The sequence below is a fragment of the Rhagoletis pomonella genome, unplaced genomic scaffold (assembly GCF_013731165.1).
Source record: "Rhagoletis pomonella isolate Grant_MI unplaced genomic scaffold, Rhpom_1.0 Rhpom_scaffold_00008, whole genome shotgun sequence".
Lineage (NCBI taxonomy): Eukaryota > Metazoa > Arthropoda > Insecta > Diptera > Tephritidae > Rhagoletis > Rhagoletis pomonella.
The window spans coordinates 14,231,831-14,258,589 of record NW_023458562.1 but is presented as its reverse complement, the minus strand read 5'-3'; the positions used below and the strand labels follow the sequence as shown (position 1 = coordinate 14,258,589).

Below are 26,759 nucleotides of genomic sequence, written 5' to 3'. Positions count from 1 at the left end.
CAAGCATTTCTGAAATTTGCCGTTATATGAAAAGTGGTCGTAATTTGAATCTGATTCCAATAACTTTCAACCTTTTGCTTCTATGTGGCAAGCACAATAATCATACCGAGTTTGGTACAAATTCGTAGAACGGTTACCGAGATACATATATGTGATCATAAGTGGGCGGTGCCACGCCCATTTTCCAAAATTTTATCATAAGCGTATTTCTTGGTAAAGAAATGTTGCAAGCATCAATTTTGAGTAAATTAGCTTTAATATTTTTTTATTTATCGAAGATTTCGTATTTCTCCAAATTACCGTTATATGGGAGGTAGGCGTGGTTATTGTCCGATTTTAAAAATTTTCGGCCATTTGGTATGCTATAGCAAGACTAACAACTGTGCCAAGTGTGGAAGAAATTGCTTCAGTGGTTACCAAGATATACACATGTATCCATAAGTGGGCGTGGCTACACCCATTTTCCAAAAATGTATAATATTCTTATTTTTCGTCTAAAAATTATTGTAAATTTTGAGTGAATAATCTTCAGTAGTTACTAAAATATCGCAGTTTTCGTATTTCTGAAAATTACCGTTATATGGAAGTAGGCGTGGTTATTGTCCGATTTTGCCCATTTTCAATACCATCCGTCCTACGCCCGAAGGAAGTGCACATACCAAGTTTCGTTAAGATATCTCAATTTTTACTCGAGTTATCGTGTGCACAGACGGACGGACAGACGGACGGACGGACGGACGGACGGACAGACAGTCACCGCTTAATCGATTTCTCTTTTCATTCTGATCATTTATGTATACATTTGTCTATATCTATCTCGATTCGTTTTGCCTGTTACAAACAACCGTTATGTGAACAAAGTTATAATACCCTTGTGCACAAGTGCGCTCCGGTATAAAAACTATAAAAAAAATAGCCTAACCCGGGTAACCGTACAATTTTGTCGCGGGATGTATATTCAAATATGAAGACAATAACGACAAAAAATTAATACAGAAGATAAATCAGTTTATATTATTATATAAAATGAGATCAGTAACACTAAAATGGAGGTCCACCATAGAAATTTTTAGTTTCAACGCATGAAATTTACGTAAAATTGTTTACTTTCAACACCCAAGTTATTCAATTACCTCATTTTCTGCAGGATCGTATTAGGTAAACTACATTTCCAAAGATTTTTTCTAAATAAATAGCGATTAAAGATATTTCACCCACTGGTGATAAAAAAATCGCAATAACCATAACGCTCAACACTGATATTACCATTCACACTCACGTTTAGTTTAAAAATTATAATTCAGAATTTCATTTCGTACCAAATATGAAATGTAGTTATGTCCATTTACTTAAACGCAAACGGATTAATAATTAAAGTGCGCGCAGAGATTTCAACGTTTTGCACAAAAAGTATGTTTGATGTTGAGATTGTACTTAAAATCGGTAAATTGTTCTTTTGTACTTTTTAAAACTAATTGTACTGAAAAAAGTACAATTGTACTTAAAATATCAACACTGGTTAGCGGATAAGACAGGGACGATACCTTCGAGTCGCTCTCCCCAAGACAAGAGAGAATCGGAGTGCCACGATTCAATACCGTAACTTCTTAGAGAACGATGATGTGTGTAAATTTAAATCTTTCTTGTAACTGTAGGGACAATCACAAGTTTTTAATTAATCCGACGTGCCGGTAAAAGAAGTTGAAATACTTTGTAATGGAGAAGACAGGGGTCATTATCTTCAAAGGCTTATGACTACCTTTTGACAGTTTGACATGTAACAGCTTAAGGTCAAGATTAGAAGACTCCGCTTTAAATGCTTTGCTGCTCTTACATACGTACACATTTTAAGTGCAATAATAACAACACTGGCACAAAAAAGAAGTGTGTGCTTTCAACCAGATGAACCTACTAACATGTATTTCGACCCACTGAACTCTAATCTGATGTCCCTTTGACTCGTACACCCTCAAAATTTTGAGTACATTGCAAAAAAAAGGCAAAAATTCCCCATTTGCCATTTCTTTATGGAATAGAATAAATATGTTTAGAGAATTTGTTTTTGTATATTTTTGTTTTTTGTTTTTGTTTTTATTAAACATTACTTTCAAAAGTACCTGGTAGCTGTATTGAAAAGAAAAAAATTGCATTAAGATTTGTCTGTATTATTAAATGTGTGCGTTTTACAATCAGTTTATCGTAAATTTTAAATAGTTTTATTTCGTGGTATGTTTAAATGCTTTTAGTTATTGAATTTTACTCATATTCATAAAAGTTATGTCTCAATGTTTTGACATCCCTAATGCTAATACACGCCGCGTGTGTTTAATCACGCACTCCAACATGATTGTTTTTTCCAAAAATTCGTACCTAAGCGTGATTTTTTTCCCAAAAATTTAAAATTTAATTTTTTTGCCAAACATTTTATTTTTTTCCAAAAGTTATTTTTGCTTTTTCGCGCTAAACCAACATAATTCCAACTAATTGCTGTTTTCATTGATCTCACATCGTGATGCCGAATAAACAAATCGCAAATGAACTCAGAAAGAAAAAGAGCAAACAATCACCGCAGACATCAGCTAGAAAGCTATAAATTCTTATTTACAATAATAAAAATCCAAAAGATATATTAACACAATGGTTAGTGCAACCCGATTGATGGCATAAAATGTGCCCTCCACGCTATCTAATTATACAAGAAGTGTTTATTTAACTTGGGCTACCCACAATTTTTTGCCAAATCACTGAATAGTTTATCATAGATACTCGTAAAAGCAATCGAGCAAGCAAACAACTACGAGCGCAATAAATATCAGATGTTCGATTACGAGCAAAATCGTATATACATATGTACATAGGTAAGTATTTAAGTTGCTATATAGCAAAAAGTTGTGTTTACTCGCATAAAAATAACTATTTGATTTTTTTCAGTGAAAATCGTCAAACGATTATTATTTTTATTATTTTTTTTGAGTGGGAACAAAAAATTGAGCCAAATAGATCCATGTTAATGTGTTTATTTTGAGCTTTTAATTACTTGTTAGTTTTATTATTTTTATTATTTCAGCACAGTTTTTATGCATTCAATTAAAGTTGTTTTTCGAATGTCCATCATTTGATTTGGCTATTTGTCGATTAAAGTTGAAAGCACTTTGACATAAGCATATAAACAAACATAAGTAATGGTATTTGTGCTGCTATTTGCAGCTGCTAATTGCAATTTTTTCCATTGAATTTCTTCTAAAAAAATGTAAATATGCAAGTATGTACGTATACTGCGGTGGTCAAAAAATGCATGTTAAAAAGTAAAGTCGGATTTTTAATGCCCTCTAGGATTGTTCTATATCGAAAAACACATAGCTCTGTGCTTTTTCTATCGGAAAAATTCGGAGCATCGTATGAAAACATTGGTCAAAAATCAACCAGAATTTTGAGATACTTCAAACTTACACTTTCGTCAAAATTCAAAGTGTTGTCGAGAAACGCAGAGGCCAAGGTAGTCCTGTTTTTGCAAGGCAATGAACCCGTGCACACTGCACGAGGTGCAATTTGCATAAATTTCTATCAGCTATTTTAATACTGCGGGTCCAAAATATATAAAAATTAAAGTATTTAACAGCGTAAGAAATTTTGTTGAAAATTTTCGGTAAGAACCGAAATAAGTCCAGTAATCAAAAATTTAGTTATCGGAAGTTATAAAATTATCGAAATTAATTGATATTTATTGGTCGAGGTTTTTGGAATCTTCAAACCGTATAAAGTTATCGAAACTTCGAGTGTTTTATTAGTTTATCGAGCTATCACTGTTTATCGATTTATTGAATTTTATTGGGTTACCTGAGTGTAACGAAATTTACCGATATATTTGTATCGAAAAATATGGGGCAATCGAAATTAATCGAGCTATCGACATTAATAGAATTATCCAAAGTTTATGGAGTTTTGGAGATGTATCGATTTATATCGAGATATGTAACTTTTAGTTATGGAAATTTATTGAGTCCTTCAAATGCGAATGTATCGAAATTTATTGATAGTTATCGAAATTTGTCGAGTTATCGATTTTTAGTTATTTTTGAGAATCATCGAGTTATTGATATGCATTAAATTACCGAACTATATCGATAAACTGGAATATATCGGGTCAATTCCAACTCCTAAATTCTTTCAAATATATAAAAAAAAATAGTCATGGGTTAGTTCACAAACAGGAGATTTTTCGGTAATTTGTATTTGAAAACATCTCCAAGACTTGTAAAAAACCGAAAAATGGTCGATTTTTAACAGTAACAGCCACTTCAAGTATACAAAAAATGACCAGACGGAAGGCAGTGATTTACAAAACAGAATGCATTATAAAATAATAATCTACACTTTTTGTGATGCCCTAATTTATTTACATAAGCATAGCTGGGCGCATTTTTACAATTTATATGACTAATATAAATTTATTTTTATACATTTGCCTACTTTTTCTTAGGCTATTTTTAATTGAATGTAAAAACCTGTATTGATTATAAATTTGTCTCACAAGCAGTACGAAAATAAATCGGTTTGTAAACAAATAAACAAATCATTGATTGAATGTTGGCGAGTAGCGTAGCCCTGCTGAGAATAATACATTAAATGGTGCACTTTGTTTAGATATGTACAGACGTGCGTAAACATTTATAAAATGTGAGTATGTGTCTCTCAATTTATTCACGCTGCATTGCTCGACTCATCAGTCAAGTTCGCTGGCAACCGCCAAATCTTAAATACGGCTGATCGATGGCCTTAGCAGTTGCTATAAATAAATATTAAATAAATACAAGAATGCTTTATGCTTTTGAAAAAATCTACATAATTTTTAGAAATTATTTCCAAATTCTTTGATTTTATTTAAATTTGTTATCCAAGATTTACGAAATATTCTAAATTTATAAATTTTTCAGTAGCTCAACTTGCGTAGATGGTGCTATGTCCGGGCATTGAGCAGACGCGCCGCGTCATTAATTATCCACAAAAATGCACAAAAATGTATCATTTTCGGTAGAAGAAGTATTTTGAATGAGCACATGCTTACAAGCATATGCATGTACAAACATGTGTACGCGTGTATGTCTACTCTTAAATATTTTTAAAATAATTCCAAATGCTTTCAAAGCTTTGTATGTATCTGCTTTCAGATGTGTTTTATGTTTAATTTACCGTAGCGCGTAAGACATCACACAAAGTTTGAAAATGAATTCTAGAACGAACACGAAATTTCATTAAAATGGAACATACAAAAGCTAAAGTAATTAATATCCATAAAGTGAAGGAGTAGCAGAAAATTAGAAAAATGTTTTTGTGTCTACAACTAAAAGTCGCGCTGTGGTTGAAAATTTTCCACTCAGCTGCCGAGGAAGTCACTGCTTTTTCTTAAACAATTTGAATGAATGAACATTTGCACAAACGTGGAAACTCTGCAAAGAACTTTTATGAAAATAAACCTGGAGAATATCTGCCTCGGGGTAAAATAAGAACGCGAATCTATGTGACGGTGGCACATTTTTTGTGCGATCGTTTTTCTTCCGTCGATCGGTCTTTGGGATTCGCATTGGCATCACTTCCCGAAAAAGCAACCTTAAGTCGCACCGCATGGGTTCTTGAAGGACAGTGAGCGGTCATTGCACCACCATCCACCAAAGCCTACGGCTAGCTTAAGACTCTTGGCATGTGCTTGCCTTTTGTTGCTTCATTATTCAAAAATATTAGGTTTTATGTTTTTTCGGAAAGATCATATCGCTCATTTACTTTCTTCGGTCAGCCTTGCGATGTTATGAGCCCTTAATTTTCATCATATGATTGTCATAGATTTGGGCCGGAGGCCATTGGATCTGGAAATACTGGAAATACAAGCAGGGAAGAGCTGTCCGGGCCTACAAGTTTTCACCGTCTCTCAGAGAGCGGAGTAATGTGAGACACTCTTTTTGAGCCAAAAAATCTGCACTTGCTATCGAATTTCGGATAAATAGTTTTCAACTTTCACCATACGCTGCATGTTAAGGGCATGTACGCTTACAAAATCACGTCAGACGAAGCAGAACTAGTTAACGCAAGCATGACTTCGAGTCACTGGTAGTGCGGCTATAATAAAGCAGAAATATATTATTGCAAAAAATCAGGGAAAATTATCTGAAGGATGGTGAACCTTCACACTAATGCCAAGCTTTAAGAAATGGCATAGGCAAACAATGCAGTTTCTAAACGGCGACGTCTGCTACCTTACATTTTTCCGCCACTTCGGCCTAAATGACTCTCCGCTATACCCAAGGTAACAAGTTGTGGACGAAGCGAAACACGTCATATTTTTTTGCCCAAATTTTAAAGAAAATATATCCAGTATTTGAGCGCTGTGACCAAAAATCCTTGTTGAAATTATATTAAGCTCAAAGGACTGTTCCACGTTGATGCAACTTTTTAGCGAACTGTAACGAAAGTGGAGCTCCGCGCTATACTTGACGGCACTTGCGCTTCACGTTTTTCGTGTTCAATCTCTTAAATTATTTATAATGACTTTTGCTAAAATTTCAAAATCAAAAGTTATCAAAACAAATTTTATGGAACTGAGAAATATTATTTTCTAATTTTTAGTCCATTTATAAAAGCGTGGTATACTAAAAAGTTTTTTATATTATTTTATTTATTTACAATGGCTTTGTTTGACAAGTAACTAAAGCACTTTTGGAGTTTTTATAAAAAAAAAAGATAAATTTTTGTTTCGTATTTGTATTTGTTTGGCGGAGTATTCGGGTTAAAACCCAGTCTTGGGTAATATGCTGTTAGAAAAAAACTTTTTTTTTTTACAGGAGCGCACTTGTGCGCAAGGTTATCATAACTTTGTTCGCATAACGGTTGTTTGTAACAGCCTAAAGGAAGCGAGATAGATATAGACAAATGTATACATAAATGCTTAGACTGAATTGAGAAATTTTGATAGAAAATAATATTATTATGAAATGTTTGAAAAATGGGCTTGAGCCCGCGCTCATATGAAGAAATGCTGTATGTCAGTAGCCGCTTTACAAATCCTTATTAAACTCGTAGCCTTGAAGTGTAGAGAATCTTTGAAATCGGGCGGTAATTTACAGAAACACGAAAACTGCAATAAATCAGTAACTACTGAAGCTAATTCGCACAAAATCGATGACGGCAATTACAACTTAGGAGAAAAATAGATTATTATACATTTTTGATTAAAAAGATTTATAAAAATTCAACGAATTTCAACAAATTTACATTAAAATTTCTAATTTCTTTTTCAGAGTTAGCAAAAATCTAGGTATACAGTTTTATTGTCCATAAAAGTCTTATACATAAGTGCAAGGTAGAAGTATCTGGGACTTACTGTTGATTTCTGGCAATTTTTTTCCGACGATGTTGTCAGTTATCGAACACAATTTGTATAGAAGAAAATGCTTCGCACGGTGAGAAAAAATTTTCTAAAAATCAGCGATAAGTTACTAGCTACTTTAAACTTGCACTTTGTTATACTAAGATTTAATGGGCTACAAAACTGCATACACAAATTTGTCTCTAAAATTATGATTAAAATGTTTGAAATTTTGACAAGTTTCCAAATTTTTGTACAAAGTTTGAAAATCGAATTTACGTAGCTAGATAATGAGCTATACTTTCATAAAATAATAAACATTGAATATACAAGACTAAAATAGACAGATAAAATAGATTTTTAACGCCTCTGTGGGTGTTTCCGGTTACGTAGTCCTGACTGTTGCGAAATGTCGGGGGGCTTTTCAAACCGTGCTCGCTTATGCTTGTATTCTTTGTTGCATGCCCTAAATTAAATAGAATGGAAATTGCTGATATTTCTAGTCAATAAATTACAAAAAAAAAATAATAAATCAAAATTTTATCTACCAAAGCATTAAAAATATTTTGATTGCCTCACACCATTTCACATCATTGATTTGTATAGGCTGTACGTTAAACAAAATAATCTCGGCAAATCCGAAAGCTATATTTGTCTGAATATTTCTGGTGTTGACGGCATTTCACACACATTTGCCAATTTATAAGAATTTTATGACTGTTCATTAAAGCGGTGCAAGTGAAAATCAATTAAATTCGTTCATTAATCATCTATCGCCGGAAATGGCCAACTGAATGAGACAGCAGCTAAGCGAAAATGTGCAGCATTAGTAACAACAAGTCTTTTTTTGCTGAAGTCTCATACGCGTACATATGTATGCATGTAGGCGATATGTATGTGTAATACATTTAATAAAGAACATTTCTATGCACTTGCTATCATTTGCCACCTCCGTGCGAATGAGCATAGTGACCCACTTGGCTGTCCGCCATTATGTACAATGCGTTTGTAAGTGCAAATATTTTACTTTTTTGGTTTATTTTTTCTATTCTACTAAATAAACTATATGCCATAGCAGCTAAGTCAAGTGTCTCAGCCAAAACAAATTTTGTGTAATAATGAGTAGATGAGCAGCAGCGCAAAGTGAAGCAAAAATTTAATTCAAACTGAAAATGTGAAAGTGTAGGCAACGGTGTAGACGATCGCCGGCCGGCCGGCCGGCTTTTATGCCAGTCGTTTACACTCAAGCTGTAAATGTATGTATTTGATATGACCGACATTAATTGACGCAATAAATATTGCAGACTATAAATATTATGATTTTTGAAAGCTTAAGCCGCTTGATGTTGATTAATAAAATATTTAAAATTAGCGCCACTGACTTGAATTTCTTTATTGCTATTTGAATCTTAGACTTTAATTTTAGCGATTTTTAATTATTTTCCCTTAGTTTCTTTTGCATCTCATTCATATCTCTTACTCTAAATAATCTAATTTTCTTAAAAAAAAATTCTCCTTATTAATTTGCCTTTGATGCGCTGCATTTTAATAGCGCGTACTCTACATATTACATTCTGGCTCACGCTCGCTGCTGTCGTATGAGTTACTCTTGTTTCCCATTTATGTGGGTTAAGTAAACTGTACTGACAACGAAATTTACTTAAGCTTAAAATGGATTATGCTATTTTTGGCCCCTATGCCAAGCTGGAGCAGACGCCAGCTCGTGGTAGGTGCATCGTAGCGGTGGAGGTGGCGTTGGAGATGACATAGTAGTTAGTACATAAATGCTTGCCAAGAAAGAAGCACTATGCAAAAAGAGACATCGAGTGCATTATATACATGTACATTAAGGCGTATCACGAAACAAGTTTAGCGTGTGTGTCTGTTTTATTTGAATACTTACTTATGTCGAGAAAAAATTTTGGGTGTAAATTTTTTTTATGCACCTGTTAAATCGCGTTTTTTGCTATAAGTTTCTTATTTGCTATCTGCTTCTTTGAATTTTTATGTCACCGAAAAATCCTCGCTCAGGACAATAATTGAATATTTTCAGCAAGATCATCACCGTTTTTCGGCGGATTTAGATTTATAGCATAAAAATCTAGAGATAGTAATTACAAAATTAGTGAAGATATAAATTAAGGGCAAAACTGTTTAGGGGCAATTTTAATTCTCTTCAGCGATATAATGATTTTAAACATTTTTTTACACTCAGTATTTTCACTCGACGGACATAAGTGTTTCAATAAAACACTAACACACACTACAATTTATTTTTCATATGTCGTGATACGGCTTTACGTACATACATACTTATATGTGTATGTGTATGGGTATTTACAATTGTCTTAGTAAAATGTCATTTACCTTCTGGGTACCACCAACATCAATAATTGATTGACAATTGTTTATGAATTTGAAAGTGAGAGAAATAAAAAAGAGCTATTGAGCTTTACTGAACAAGTATCGAACAAATTAAACAAAATTGAAAAATCTTAGAAGCTGTTATTTTTAAAGAGTCATTTCAAGACTTAGTGGAAACTCGGCATAATGCTATTGTATATTAAGTTTTCAGTTGGCAACACTATTTCAGCTATTATGGCTGCGTTTCTTTATACATTCCGGATAATCCCATTTCACAGCCGGAATAAATAGAATGCGTTTGAAATATACGTTAACATATCATCAAGAACGTTCCAAAGAATAAATAAACAAAAAAGTTTATTCCAAACGTTCAGAATGAATAAAGAAATGCAGCCTATATCTAAATAAAATTAGGATTTATCAAGCTCTTTTAAATATGTTTCGAAAGTTATATCAATGAATTTATCGATAACAGAGGGCATAAAGTATCGATAAATATGTTGCTATTTCATCCGATCGCTTTTGATTAATTTAATTTTTCGGGACTGCGACTTAGACAAAGCGAAAGGGTTTGAGTTAAATAAAGCGATAACACTTTACGTGTATCTTTTGCATAAATATCAGGAATTGAATGAAAGTTTAAACACCATTTTCTAACGCAATTAAATGTTGATACGCTATTCCGATCTCATTTCGCTTAGTGGATTTTTGGTTAAAAATGTAAATGGATTTTTTCAATCAGGAATAATTGTCAAATATGGATTTTTACTTTTTCGGTAAAAAGTTATCTCTATTTTTAATTTTTATTTTTTTCGGAAAAAATAATCCTTATTTTAGATTTTAATATTTTGGTAAAAAATAATCGTTATTTTAAATTTTTATTTTTTCGATAAAAAATTATCGACCAATTTTGATTTTCATTTTTTACGCTGGATTTTTATTTTTTTTGCGTTAATTTAAAAATAATCGCTATATTAGAGTACTATTTGTTCCATCAAAAATCATCGTTATATTTGATTTTTATTTTTTCGGTAAAAAATTTTATTTTATTTTTCGATAGAAAATGACCGAAAAATTTTGGCTTTTTGCTATAAAATAATCATTATTTTTGGAGTTTTATTATTTCTATATAATATAATCGTTATTAGGGCAGGATAATTTTTTTCGATAATTTCTAACTGTTATAATAACAACTAAATAAGAAATCAAAGACTATGGTTGTATTGAAATGTAAACACTTGTACAATGTACTTAATTACATATCGTCACTACACACGAATAAAGGCGCGCTAGTGTTAGTGTGTTTTCGGCATAAGATAACCGCTATATTATATTTAAATTTTTTCGGTAAAAATAATCATTATTTTAGATTTTTATTTTTTCGGTAAAAAATAATCGTTATTTTAAATTTTTATATTTTCGATAAAAAATTATCGACAAATTCTGATTTTTATTTTTTTCGCTGGATTTTTATTTTTTTTTTGCGTTAATTTAAAAATAATCGGTATATTAGAGTACTATTTTTTCCATCAAAAATCATCGTTATATTTGATTTTTACTTTTTCGGTAAAAAATTTAAATTTTTATTTTTTCGATAGAAAATGACCGAAATATTTTGGGGTTTTCGCTATAAAATAATTAGTATTTTTGGATTTTTATTATTTCTATATAATATAATCGTTATTAGTGGAGGATAATTTTTTTCGATAATTTCTAACTGTTATAATAACAACTAAATAAGAAATCAGAGATTGTGGTAGTATTGAAATGTAAACACTTGTACAATGTACTTGATCTACATATCGTCTACACACGAATAAAGGCGCGCTAGTGTTTTGACAGCGAAAAAAGACGCGTAAAAAAATTCTTACGAACAAAGGCGCTTAAATAAAACTTCGGAGAAGAAAGACGTAAAACCTAGTTGACGGCGAAGAAAAAGAGGAGTAAACACAGGACTGCCACTTCAGCATCATTCCAAAAAAGCTCTTTGTGGAATTTATATGTATACTGTTACACACGCAAACATGGTCGGCTGCGAAAATAAGTTTACGTGTCTTTCTTCGCCGTCTAATATTTTAACGCGTCTTTCTTCGCCGTCAACTATGTTAAGAGTCTACTAGGGAGTTCAGAAGGTGTTGTATACTGTCGTACTGTTGTATGTCATAAACTTTAATCGGCTGAAACTATATTTTAGGAATTCGCTAGTTAACATAAAAGTTTTATTATGAAATTTCACACCGATAAAAAATAGTTGGTGGTGGTGGATTTCAAGTCCCCTAAACATTTATTTAGCCGTTAAAAACTTTACGACATACGAAAATACGACACTAACGACACCTTGTGAACCACCCATATGTAGCTTCGCTGAAGTTTTATTTACGCGTCTTTTTTCGCGGTTAACTTTTAAGCTCGCGCCTTTATTCGTGTCCAGTGACGATATATAAATATTTAATAAAAATATGAATGTTCGAATATGTTATACTCATTATTAAATATTCATTAATTTGTAAAATTTCTGATAAATTGACACATATGTATTTTTTGTGAACCTACCTCCTCCCCCCTCATAAGCGGACATCTCCCATAACCGGACAAAAACACTGCGACTGTGAGTGTCCGGTTATGAGGAATTTCACTGTATGTGCCTTCGCTTTTGCTGTTCTCAAGCTAAATTCTATTCGTGTAATTGTGCGAAATGGTAATGCAGTGAAGTCTTTATTTTTAATGGAAAGATATCTGTGCAGAAATTATTAAAAAGAAGAAAGTGTGAAGAAATTTTACTTAAAACTAGCAAATACTAGGCGTGCTCCGCTGCGCCTTAAAAATATTTTGGTGTTGTTACTGACTCTCAGACACACAAAATCATGATAAAAAAAAGAAAACAAAAATAGAAATCCAAATTTAGCGGTTAAATTGTGGTTTTTAATTAAGGTAAGAGTCGTTGCAGTTCCTGTAAAATAATTATGAAAAATATAAACTAAAAATAACTACTCACCATGGTATTATCGAAAACTTGCATATTTGCTGTTTCCGACTAAACAACTATGTTTGTATGCTACCAACCAAAGCGCGTAAAATATGTTTCACTTCGGGAAAAGCTTAAGTCCTTGAATGTGTAAACGGAGAAAAATGTTGGATTAATTTAAATTGCGATTAAATGGATTTCTTAATTAGTTCACAGCTATGCTTTATAACTAATATTTTTTTGTTTGTTGTCAGAATATTGTTGTTGTTTGTTGCGAACAGTTTTATTATATTTATTATGGTTATGTCAATTTAAAATCTTATGCGATGTAAAAGTTATACACACAACTTTTTTTTATTTGAGGTAAAACTATGTGGAAGAAATGTTTGTATTTATTGTTGTTAAAACGATAAAAAGAATTTACGAAAAAAAGTCACAATTTATTTTTAAAATAATAAAAAAAATTTATTTTGCTCTCTCAGGTTTTGAAAATAGTAAAAAGCGAAATACATACATATGTATTTATGTGTGTAAAACTGTTCTCTTTTAAATTTTGTTAAATATTATTCAACAGAAAATAGTAAAAAAAAAATTTTACAACTTTTAAAAATTTTGCAAAATATTAAATTTTGTTAAGTACATATACATACCTATAGAATCAATACAAAACTATGTAACAATCTAAAAAAAAATAACACCAATACTAACGAAATCAAGCTTAGGTCTGGTTAGAAATCTTTAAATTGAGAAAAGTTATGCAATTTGTTTATATATAATTAAAATTTACGTTGGTCATTAAGTTTTTGAAAATAGTAAAAACCTAAATACCTATTAATTTATATGTGTCCTACATCAAATTTTGTTAAATTTAGAGTTATGTAATAGAAAATAGTTAACAAAAATAAAATTTTGTCAAACATTTTAAAATTCAGAAAACAAATATATTCAATACAAAATTATGCAACAATTTAATGAATAGAGAAAACATTAGTACTAACGAAATCAAGTTTAGAACTGCAATTTATTTTTATAATAATCAAAATATATTTTGGTCATTAATTTTTAAAAAATAGTTAAAAGTTTCTTAAGTGTACAGTTTTGTAATAAAAAAAAAAAAAATTTAGTTAAATATTTTAAAATAACAAAAATATGATAGTTCAAAAAAATAACGAAGATTTTTGGATCGAAAAAATTTAACTTAATAAAATTTGTTTCTAAACAAAATTTATTATGGGTGTTCAAATGTTTATTTTTTTATGGCCTTATTCATAAAAAATAAAGTAACTTTAAAAAAGGTTTATAAACTGAAAAATGTATGAAAACGTCATTTTATAAAGCTCTTTTCACCTACTTTATTTTTTATGAATAAGGCCATTAGTTTTTAAACTTTTTTTATTCGAATTATAAAACTCGTAACAAGTTTATTTTATATATTCAGTTTAATAAAACTATGTTTGTTAAGGTACTTTTCACTTCACTTTTTTAAATTTTAATTGTGCGATATGATTTTTCTATAACACTATAGAAGTCCGTTCTCATGTTTGTGTTCAATTTTTTTTTAACTGTAAAGCAAATACATATACAACAATTTTATTCGTAAAACATTCTTCTTATATTTAACAGCGAAATTTCCATGCATCTTTCAGCCACCAATTTACAAATTAAAATTATTTTTAAACACTTTTGTCGATTTAGAAGAAATGTTGCATGTAATTCCGAACAGCTTTTCATACAATTGCTTCGCCTTTGTTTTTCTTTATTTTTGTTATGCACTCTATTTAATTATTGTAAGTACTCTAAAACTTAACACTTTAGAATTATCAACACCTACTTAAAAATTCGTTTCAATAAAATATTTTGCTTTCAATTATTTTGCGAAAGTTTCGGGTTTTTGCGGTTCGGCCGGCCGACCGATTATCACGTTATGAGTCGCCTCGTACAACTGCCACTGCATACTAACCAGCGGACGTGCTATGTCATTGCGAAGACGGTAAGCGTGGGCAGGGGGGCAGCAAATGTAGCGGGGCGTGAACGCACGCACGGTGAAAGCGATGCTATTTTGAAATCAGCCGGTAGTGGTGGGCAATGCGACTCTGCTTGACGTTGGCATATACGTTTCCGTCCGCTTTCAGCCCTGCCAACGCTGGATTTTATATTTATGTACAGATATTTTATATTTTTGCTTCAGTTAATTGTTGTTCTTGTCGCCATTGTCGCGTTCTCTTTTCGATGGCAGGCGTACAAGATTCGGCGGCACTCATCAGCAACAATTTATGACTTTCTTTTTGTTGCATTTGTTGTGGTTGTTTTTGATATGGATCTGCAAGATTTCGAAAAATATTTCAAAATTATTGGCGTTTTTTATTTCTATTTTTTTTTATGGGAAATTTATTTTATTTTCTTAATGTTTGTTTCAGTGTATTGGATCGGAAATAGGCAAAAAATGTCGCCACACACATCGGTGCGGACTCCATTAGCTAGATACATATACAGGGCTTCTTCAGTTAGCGGTATACATATGTATAATATAATATAAATTTTCGAAATGTTTGTATTCTATGCGTGCAAGTATATGTACATTAGGGAATTTAAAAATCTGCATATTTTCAGAATTTGTGTTATTTTTAAAATTAGCTAAATTGTTTTAGATTTATGTTTGCCGAAATTATTTTTTTAATTAAATAAAAATTCATGTACTTAAAATTTTCCTTTTTTTATTCGATCGAAATTTCTACAAATTGCAAATACAGATTTTAAAATTTAAAAAAATTATATTTACTTTTGTCACATAAAAAATTTTTAGAGCAACGAATCGTTTTTTTTTCTGAGACCCTAATATGACCACAGTTGTGTCAACCCTAACCTGCACTCATCTGTGTGTCTTCCATCAAAAATCCAAAATTTACAACTGAATGCACACGGTTTCGCTTCAACTGTCGGTGCTTGAAATTTAAATTTATAATTTTATTTTACAAGTATTTACATTAATACTTAAAATCTGAGATACCGAATACATAGTTGCAGTGAAGCGAATATTTTCGTAACGAAAAATACATAAATGCGTTTGATCTTATGCCCTGCTGATCGCTATCATATGGACTGAGTGTTTACAAAACATTTGACATTTGGAAATACGCTTCATGCATTCTGTGATGGAAACAAATTTACATACATACATAAATATGTATCCACCTATGAGGTTGTATAAATAAATAATCAAAGAGTATAGAGAATATTCAGAATCTCATTTGGTGATGTGTTTATTTTATATATTTGACAGCTGAAATTTTAAATAAATTAGCACATTATTTTGCTTACATTTTCTGAAGGGGCTTTTAAGTTTAGTTTCTATTTATAAATATTTCGGAGATGTGATGAATGACGTGCATAATTTTTGCTATGCAAATTTACTCGAGCTATGTAACTACATACGTCAAGCGGCGTCTGCGTTGAAAATAACTTAAAGACTGGTCAAGTCTCTCACCAGTATCGCGAGAATGACTTACAGGGGATTTCTTTCTAATGGCAAGATAGTTCGAAAGACTTTTGTTATTCTAGGCTTCGACAAAAAGCCCTCTCATTCACCAGTCGCATTTTTTTTTTAATTCATTTGATCTATATGAACTAATGCTCTTAATTTTATTTTTAGATTTTATGGTTTTAAACAGAAAAGTATTAGTTTTTAATTGAATTGAATTTTTAGGAATGCATTTTTTTAATTTTTGATTCATGTATTAATATAATTTTGTTTTAATTTTTAGATTTTAGTATTTTAAAAAGTAGTTTATTTTGTATTTTCATTCAATTCTGAGAAACCTATTTAATTTTTTTTCTTATATTTTAATTCACATTTTTTCTTGTTTTTTGCTTCAATTCTTTTTTTTTTAGATTTTATTGTTTTAAAAAGTTTTCAGTACCGCATACGAAGCCAAATATTGTGTAAATTTATAAAACTAATTAAATGCATTGAAATGGTATTATAAATTTGGTCCGATGTTTGTAAGTACCAGAAGAAGAAGATATAGGTCCACATAAATGTTTGCCAAACTGATCAGAACGTCGAGCTGAGTCGATTTAGCCAAGTCTATTTGTCTCTCTGTTTGAACGCAATCTAGTCCCTCAGTTTTCGAGATATCCGATTGAAATTTGGTAAGCGAGTGTAATTTTATATTGTCCTGGTCCTGGTTGACTATTCTGTGGAAATGCTCATTTGTATATTATATGTATATATTAAAGAAAATAAGAGGACAACCCTTCCCTTCGATACCATTTAAATTTCTGGACTCAAATTAAATAAATTTTCTTCGAGCAGTTCGAGACAAAACTATGTTTTCGAAAAGGTGAATCCCTTTGCTCGGAGTATAACTGACGTAATCAACTATAGCTATTTTACTTTGGCCATTACATGATTTGTATGTCCCTTAGCAAAGAAGTGAGGCTATTGGACAAGTTACCCACACTCAAAAATACGATACAATGACAATAAAAATAGTATCTGATTCCCAGAAAAGTTATTTGACAACGTTCCAAATGTACCTAAAATGGTGTGTTTGCACGGAATTTAGTTTTAAACTAAAAAAGGTACGACTGACTGTATGTGAATACCAAAAAGCGGTAGCTCACTTAAAAGCTAAATAGACTAAATTAAATTATTACGATATTCGAGAAAACCCGCCACCTAATCGTCCACTGACCTTGCATTAGACTGACTGTGGAGTAGTACTTAGTACATATATGTAAATATATATTTCTTTTTATGAGTGTGTACAACATTTATGATATTTTCAGCAGATAATTTTGCCAGTTTAAAAAATGCACGAAAATATAAAGATATGCAGAGAAAAGCTTATTGTTCTATACGCTCCCCAAGGCCATCTTCGCTTTAAATATTTACTTACATTAAGTGTTCCCCAAGAACGTAAGAGGAATTTGCAAAAGTTGCCTAATTTAAATGGTCAATTTTCACTTCACCATATAGCGATAAAATTTATGTATTTGTATGTGCATATAAGTATGTAAGTATGCCTGTAAGCGTCAACATTTGGGTAAGTAAATATTTGGAAAAGGCCAAAAATACTAGCAGCAATGTAAGGTATACAAATTTACATTATATGGGATGGTCGCAGCCGGTATGTTATATTCGTACATATACATATACCTACATGTGTGTGTATGTATTTATTTTCCTTTACAAATTAACTACTACCTTAATATTTTCCTTTTAAGTTATACCTTTGCGTATTTTAAAAGCAGAAGGATTTTCTGTAGATAAGGATGTCTGGCCAGAAAAAATTGTAGCTTACACAAAGCAATGGCAAATGGCAAAAAGGCAAATTTGTTTTATTTCCTAATTGACGGTGGAATAACACAAATTTGCTTTATTTCATTTCTGGTTCAGTAATAAGATCAACTTTTAAATTTAACCATTGAGTAATAACAACAAGAATTGACAACATTTTTTTCGATAGGCCCGATATGGCCCATGGCCAGATTGTAAATTGACATTATGACCATATCAAGGGGCCTTATGTCCGTATGAAATGATCACAATGTCAGCAGACTTTATAACAATTTCGAGTTTGGCTTTATGGCCATCCACGGCATTTTTTATGGTCCTAATGACTATTTTGAAAAAAAAGTAATAAAATGCCACTAGCTTAAAAACTTAAAGCTACCAAATCCAAAGTTTCAAAAAAAAAAAAAAATAGTACACGAACAAGTTAAATGGATATGTGTGAAAAGAAAAGGTTAATATGTATGTGTATATGTTCATACGTAGGTATACAATTTTGAAAGTGCCCAGCGTCACGGCAGTCCGCGTTCGACGACGCGGTTTCGGCACCCGCTCCTCCCCCTTCTTCCAAATTATTCACTGGTAGCAATATAACCGTTCAGAAAATTTGTAACAAACTGACAATAGTGTCAGTAGTGAATTGCTTTTTAATGTCAAATAAGTCAAACATTTTTTTATATAATAATAAACATAAAGAAAAGTATCGGATAATTATGTTAAGAAAGCTTAAACTCAGTTCGTTTGTTATAAAAAATTTTTTCTTATTAATTTGTTTTTTTCAGCTTGGCTATCTCTAAGTTAATTTGAATACTGTTTTTTGAATTTTTATTGAAATTAGGGATATTTTGGTAACAATCCTGACGTGTTGTTGTACCTCATTTACTCTTTTTATTTCAGTAACGTCATTTTAATATGTATATTTGTAGTAAATTTTGTTTTATTATTTTAAACAGAAATTTTCATTAGCCCAAAAACCGTCATGGCTTTATTTCCATTTCCAGTTGGAATTAGGGACATTTCGAAAATACAGTTCTCTTGAGTATACTGTTATAGCAACCCACCTGCTTGTACCGAATACACATTCAAATTTAGAAGTCTGACGAGTAGGTACAATTCTACCTACTTTAACATACGTAGAATAAAAATTATTCATATATTGTGAAAAATTTTCTGTGCCAATACTTTGTTCCGGTAGTGTACTTGCTTCTGCAGGTAAAATAATATATATACATAAGCATTGGCAATTAAGACACAATTTGTTTTATTTCCATCTTTGTTGAAAATAAAGTAAAACTCAAATATTTCCCCATTTAACTCTTAGTTACAGATGACCGGCATTTTGTTTACCGTTAAGCGGTTTCAATTTTGCGAACTACACGAATCAACGTCAGTGTACCTTTTTGGCGCTTAGTATAACATTGTTGGCTGAAGGGTCCATCGCGTATTGTTAAATCTCTCTAATTTATTGCTGTATGCACGTAAGCATTAACAAGGAGTGTCAGCTTGATTTTTTCAATAACACCTTGACTATTTTTGACATGTTTTGAAAAGAAGATTTATTGACCTTTAAAATCATATATAACAATATATTGTAAGACTTGGCTTTTTGGGAAATTTTAATAAGACCCTATTTTGCTTAAGTTTTTCAAGTTTGATCATCGCTGATTTCAAAAATTTTTATGAAATTTGTCAAACATGTAGTATATACCTAAAAAAACAATTATTTTTGAATAAATTGATACCTCACACTTTTCACCCCAGGCCACCAGACATCTGATACCCCAAATCTAAGTACCCACTATGATATAGAATTGCTTCCAAAATGCTTAGCACCACCTAGAACTTTTATAGAAAATCACTTAATTTTCTGTCACCCTCAATAACATTACATTGGTATAGATATTACAAATACAAAAAAAAAAAAAGAATTAGATATGCCCCGTTTTCTACGATGACACTTCTTTACCCATGCAAAACTTGGACCACTCTAATTTACATAGGTGTGATTGAAATACGGGCCTGTTTTTAATTTTTCAGTTTGGTGTCTAAAGCAACATTTAAATGAGGCGATTTTCGAAGCACTTCAACATCGTTTTAAACAAAATCGGCTGAGTAAATTGTGTTTAAATTTTGAAGGAAGCTTTAAAATCGCTTCTCCTTAAGTGAAAGCAACTTCTCAGGCGATGTTGAAACGCTTAAAAAATCGCCTATCGCTGCTTAATGCATTGTGTATGTATTTACATTTATGTATATCTTCTTATTTTTTTTTATAACTGTACTGTATTGCAAATTTATGCTTTCCGTGTTGGCAAAATCAAATATTGAACACTAGGCGTTAGCACACATTAAACAAGGCAATAATGTGTAGCATAACAACAACAATAAATATTAGGCTTGGGTAGTTCTTGAGCTAAATGAACTTAAGAACTAGTTCATCTCAATGTAATGGTCTTCTCATTAAACTAAATTTGTCAGTGCTATAATTTCTCATTTTGGATCACGATCCAAATATGCTTGGCACGAACGAAACTTTTGTAAGAATTTTCTTTTTGATGCAGAAATATTGCTCGAGCATCAAGGTGCATTTCTGCATCAAAAAGAAAATTAAAAAAAAATGTCACTTACATTATTTTGGCGGTTGGGGCTCGATATGATAATTCGTAAATTGAACTTAATGAACTGGATGAACTAAAGAACTAGTTCACTAAGGCGAGCGAACTACAACTGGACGGCTCACTCAAAAGAACTAAAGTGCCCAACTCAAATAAATATGTATGTATGAATATACCTAAAGGCAACAACAGCTCTATAGAATTTGTTTAGTGAAATTTGCTCCACATAACTGGTCTTAATATGTCCAGGAGCATACATATGTACATATGTAAATATGCATACTAGTATATGTAGATAGTAGGTTTTGCCTGCTTTAGCTTTAGTAAAATGTATGGCTGTTTGCGAATATCAAAACGTATGTATGTGGGTGCACATATAAATAGTATTACGGAACTGTTGAAATGCTGAAACTGTAATGTCTTTAATTTCATTTGGTTTACTTATTTACGCAATGGGATATGGCATTAAATTTGTATGCAAATTAAAGTGGGCTTTTAAAATATTAATAATTTTGGGTGTTTGAGAGAGTTATTTGTATCAAAGAGAATACGGTGCGTCTTTACACAACATGTAAAAGCTAAAATAAATATATTGCAAACAAAAAAAAAAATCCCATCTATGTACTATACATTTGAGAAAGCCAAAAATTAATGAGATAATCGAACTACACAAGACAAAAATCTCAGTCTATAACAGCGAAGCCCAATAACAACAGAAGTTACGCCAAAAATTATCTTTTACAAATGCACAAAATTAACTAATATTTTCTCTTCAAATGCATACAAAATGAAAATGCATTCACCCCATTTATCTAATGTCACCAAATTGTCAGAGCAGAAATACTTCAGTTGACAGCTACGCTAATGTGTTAATGCGTTGCATTTACAAAAATATTATTGTAATTATTTTTAAATTTACAATGTGCGCATACAGTAAAAACATTTTTTAAACGTGCATATAAACACATGTATGTATATACATGCATATCCGTGTGCTGGTATAATGAACAAAGATCATGTCATGCTAAGTAAGATGTTACCAGACAGCCGAAAAATGGGTCAACAACCGATGCAAAAATATAATGGGATTTGAGAAAGTTGACATTTTTATTTTTATTCAACGGAATGCTAAAGAGATTAAGAAAACATGGTACATACGTATGTATGTATGTATATGTATATTAGGCATATGGCGTATTTCTAAAATTAAATATACCTATGGGATTAAAAAATAAGAAACAAATAAGTTTTTTCTGATAGAAAACTGTAGGACGTACACTAAAAATCGGAAGAGTAGTTTGACAAAGCACTTGGTAAAATAGGTATAGATATAGCTGTATTTTCTTTTACATAAATAAGCTTAAGTACAAAGTCAAGACCTGGTTGGTATCCGCGTCTATAGTCAGACTTGCTCGATTGTAGTCAGTGTATAGAGTCTTGAGAAGTTAGCAGTGTAGGTGTGGCTGCAGCATGTGTCTCGCCTGAACAGGAACTATGATTTGCAGATATGCTTCTTGAATGTCCAAAACCTCTAGACACATAAGCTTATGACTATAAAACATATGCATCATACGAAGCCTATTTCAGATGACCTGAGAGGGTGTGAGTCTTTGTGTTCCTCCTCATAAGTGAATGAAATATCACAAGCACAACTAAGTTTAACAGAGTTATCCTGGGCTCTTTGATGAAGCATATGCGCGAAACTTATAGTGGCAGTGGCAGCACCAGATACCAGCATCGAAACATTTATAAATGTTCTTGGGTGCCCCCAAACAAAGAACGAAAATCCAAATTTATCACGCTGATTTGGACGGAAGAACGTTCTTGACGTACTTTCCATTCGATAAGCCACCATCGACTTGGACCACTACCTTGCTACAGGAAATGTTATTCCCGCCTCTGCGCAATAATGCGTTAGGCCTAACGACGAAAGTTTGGGATTAGAAGCAGAGTATCAGTACAAAGAGCAGTGAAAAATCATCTTTTAATTCTTTACACCATACCACGAAGCCACCCTATGGTCAAATTCCATAGCGAGCACAAACTGAGCGGTACCGAGTGAGGAGGAGTAGGGAGAAATATAATCGTATTTTCAATAGAAAGGAAATAAAGGCCAAAAGAAATGAATCCCAAGATATTGAGATGTTAGCAGGCAGGTATGCGACAAGGCGTCACGACCGGTGCTGGTTGCTGCAGAGATAAAGCCGGGCATCTGGTAACTGCTGTCCAGAGCATACTTGAGATATGGAGGACACTTTTTAGTGACAGGTCAAGTGGCGCGCATGATCATTCTAATGTGTAGGAGCGTGCTATAACCCACCAACATAATATTAAAAACGCTTATTTAGCGCTTATAATGCAAACTTAATTTTAAATTACTCTTAAAAACAATTACTAAAATGCTTGTTGGGAAACAACAAAAATTTTAAACGATTTAATTTTTGTCATTTTCAGTTTTCTACGATTTTAAAATGCTGGCAAACTTCTGAAAAAATATTATGGCCAACGAATTGAGAGAACGGTTCTACCTTACTACGATTCTATCATGATTTTAACCCGCGGACATTTTTAAAGAATTTTTATGCAATTAAACTTTGCTGTTTCCAAGTGATGTTAAAAAAATAATTACTTAAATGTTGAGAAAAACAAAATCGCTTGTTTTTGCAGCTGTTTTCACATATCTGGGCAACGTCAAATAAAATAACGCCAAAGCAGCTGACTGGATGAAGTAAAATCAGCAGCACAATTATATACCCTAAGCTCGTTAGCGCAAGAGATAATGTCAGATGCATACAAATCAATTCCAATTACAGTTGGAGCTGCGTCTAATTAATTATGTACTACAATTTAATAAATTTATGAGTACTCAAATGTCTACCAATTACTTTTGTTCTTGTGTATTTACACATTTGAGATGTGCTCTGTGTTTTTTTGTAAAATAATATTTTTATTTTTACTTAATGATAACAAAATAATAATAAAATTATTCGGCCTTATGAATAAAAAATAAGAAATTTCGTCTTCTTAAAATTTCTGACAATTTTAATAAAAAGCAATTGTTTAGTTTTTATTCATGAGGCCGATTAACACAATAGCCCTTGTCATGTTCATCTTTACAGCACTGGCTTTCATTCAGATTTGTGTTAGCAGCTAAGTCAAAGAATTTTCAAGCAACCGCACACGTAGTTATATATGTACGTACATAGTATATTTACTCATTTCTATGTTCACATGAATTGAATTTTTGTGCGATTTCTTTGTAAGTTTCTGTTTGTGAGTGATTTGTTTGTTTTGAGACAGCATGTCGTTCTGTATCTGTATTTATTGTTTTCAAATTTTAAAAACAAATGGTCAGTGACTGACAAGGGGAAATGACCCAGCTGGATTTGGAACAGCGAAATAATGCCTGTTTTTATTCAAATTTCTCGCACTATGGCTAAAATAAACACTTTCTGCGGCCAAAAATCAACCAATGCAGATAGGCCCTTAAAATCGTATACACATGCTTCTTAAAATATTCAAAGACGTTGGTTTGAAAATCAGCGAAATCGGCCTACAACCACATTCACCGCCCATATACCGACTGTCCCAGACCACTCGTCCAGGCCTTATAAAATGGAGAAATGTTTTTTTATAGAAAAACGGAAAAATTTGAACTATTTTTTGGTCGTATTACCGACTTTCGGTTTCGACCGGAAGTGTATTAAACAGACCGGAAGTCTATTATTTTAACCGGAAGTCGATTCCAGAATTTGAATCTGTGGTAAAAGCATGTGTGTTCCATATAAAAAAATGGGACAAAATATTTTTTAGTTTTTTATAGTTCATTCTGTAACAACATCCGTATAAATAGAAGTTTAAAGGCAGTGTCACACGATTGGGCATTTGCCGAAATTCGGTGCAAATCGTATCCCAATTGTGTGAATACCCAGATATTTTTCTTTATTCCAATCACGACAATTCTTTTGACTACAAAAAAATCAATTTTTTTTTATTTTGTACCAATAGCCCAATATAAAATAAATAAATCGAGTAACACTGCCTCAAAAATTTATGGGATTAAAAAAAAAATAAAAAAATCAACATATTTTCGAAAAAATCTGTGTATTCAGTTTTGTAGTCTATTGAGTTCTAGTAGAATAAAGTACAAGTTTCAAATGGCTAGAATGTACGGTTGATTTCTTAGAATTTGTACGAATGTTTGTTGATTTTTGTTTAATATCGCACAAAGTTGGAAACTTGGATTTACATGGGTTTTTTTAAAGAATGAACTATACTTTTATTAAAAAAACAACCAAAATTAAATAACAACAAAAATAGTTCGTCAAAACTTGGAAAAAAGTGGTTCGGCTATAATTTTTTGACCACTGTATATTTTATATATTTAATTGGATACGCACATTGTACATAAAGGCATGTACATAACAAAATTAAACAAGTAAGAAAGTCTAAGTTCGGGCGGAGCCGAACATTAAATACCCGGCGCAAGTATTAAATATATGTTTTTTCACTTTTCCGAAAGCTACCGCTAGATGGTAAGCCGGGGTGTATCAATTTCGAAATATTCCAGTTTCAAGCATTTCTGAAATTTACCGTTATATGAAAAGCGGCCGTAATTTTAGTCCGATTTCAATAATTTTCAACGTTTTGCTTTTATGTGGCAAGCACAATAACCATACCGAGTTTGGTACAAATTGGTATAACGGTTACCGATATACACATATGTGATCATAAGTGGGCGGTGCCACGCCCATTTTCCAAAATTTTACCATAAACGTATTTCTTGGTAAAGAATTGTTGCAAACATCAATTTTGACCGTTTACCGTTTACCGTTATATGGGATGTGGGCGTGGCCACATTTAGTATGTTGTACCAAGGCCAAAAACTGTGCCAAGTTTGGATGAATTCGGTGCAGCGGTTGCCAAGATATACACATATATTCTTATTTTTCGCCTAAAAATTGTTGTAAATATCAATTTTGAGTGAATAATCTTCAGTAGTTACTAAAATATCGCAGTTTTCGTATTTCCGAAAATTACCGTTATATGGGAAGTGGGCGTGGTTACAGTCCGATTTCGCCCATTTTACCAATACCAACCTACCTTGGATTAACAGAAACCTACATACCAAATTTCGTTGAGATATCGCAATTTTTGCTCGAGTTATCGTGTACACGGGCGAACGGACAGACGGGCGGACAGACAGACATGGCTTAATCGACTTCTCTATTCATTCTGAGCATTTATGTATACATTTGTCTATATCTACCTCGATTCGTTTTGGCTGTTACAAACAACCGTTATGTGAACAAAATTAATATACCCTTGTGCACAAGCGCGCTCGGGTATACAAATAATGTTGTCTTTTTTTCAGAACACCTACAACTACAATAAGTCCAACAGGGGAGACAAATTTTCGAACTTGCTTCGGAGATTATCTCATTTGGGCATCCATATATGTACATACACTTGTGGTCAGCTGATTAAGGTAATGTGGCCGAATTTGGCTACAGTGTATTTTGTTTAGCTGCCCAGCTGTCTTTGCACGAAAAACTTGTGCGCTTAACTGAAAAATGCACTTAACTGAATTTTGTTTACTACTTCAATGAGGAAGGTATCCGAATCGCTATGAAATCAAATAATGGAGGAGCACTTACCACGTAGAAATTACTTCAAGCGAAATTTTTTCCGATTGGTATCTAATTATCTATATAACTTAATAAATTATAGCCGTTTTCGTGGTTCCGCGAGATGAGCAAAATAAATAAAAGCTTGTAAATCCAGGGTAAGTGTAGAGCCAGTGCAGGTAAACGTAATACTTTCTTAGATAATTGATAATAGTTGCAAATTTTTAAGGTAGGTATCGCTAATGTGCAGGTATGTTGAATGCATCTGTCGGAGCAGTTTCCTTATAAATGTTAAAAATAATGCAGCTGATTCGCATTTTGGGGTAGGTATCTTAAATGTGCACTTAAGCATAAAGGCAGCAAGGCAAAATATACTGTATTTCACTTTTACTTATTTGATGTTTATAATTTTTTTTTTAACAATTTATATAATCAGCACCATATAAATCCACATTTCAAACTTGGTATAAAATTGTGAAAATTCAATTTCAATTTACTAATTTTCTACACCCAAAAATTTTAAATTTTAATACGGAGATTT

The 26,759-nt window shown here is 32.0% G+C and overlaps 1 protein-coding gene across 2 annotated transcripts in view; it reads right to left on the bottom strand.

Annotated features, from left to right (window-relative positions):
- LOC118744227 (D-beta-hydroxybutyrate dehydrogenase, mitochondrial) overlaps nucleotides 1-14,778 on the bottom strand; it is a 209,044-nt gene extending 194,266 nt beyond the window's left edge. Inside the window, exons 1-2 of one of the 2 annotated variants that reach the window (XM_036477102.1) lie at nucleotides 14,647-14,778; nucleotides 12,717-12,827 (exon numbers count right to left, since the gene is read on the bottom strand). In XM_036477102.1, coding sequence (XP_036332995.1) covers nucleotides 12,717-12,740 — 24 coding nt within the window. In that variant the 5' untranslated portion in view covers nucleotides 12,741-12,827; nucleotides 14,647-14,778. The other variant, XM_036477101.1, reaches the window with a different exon arrangement.
- Between the last annotated feature and the right edge of the window lie 11,981 nt (nucleotides 14,779-26,759).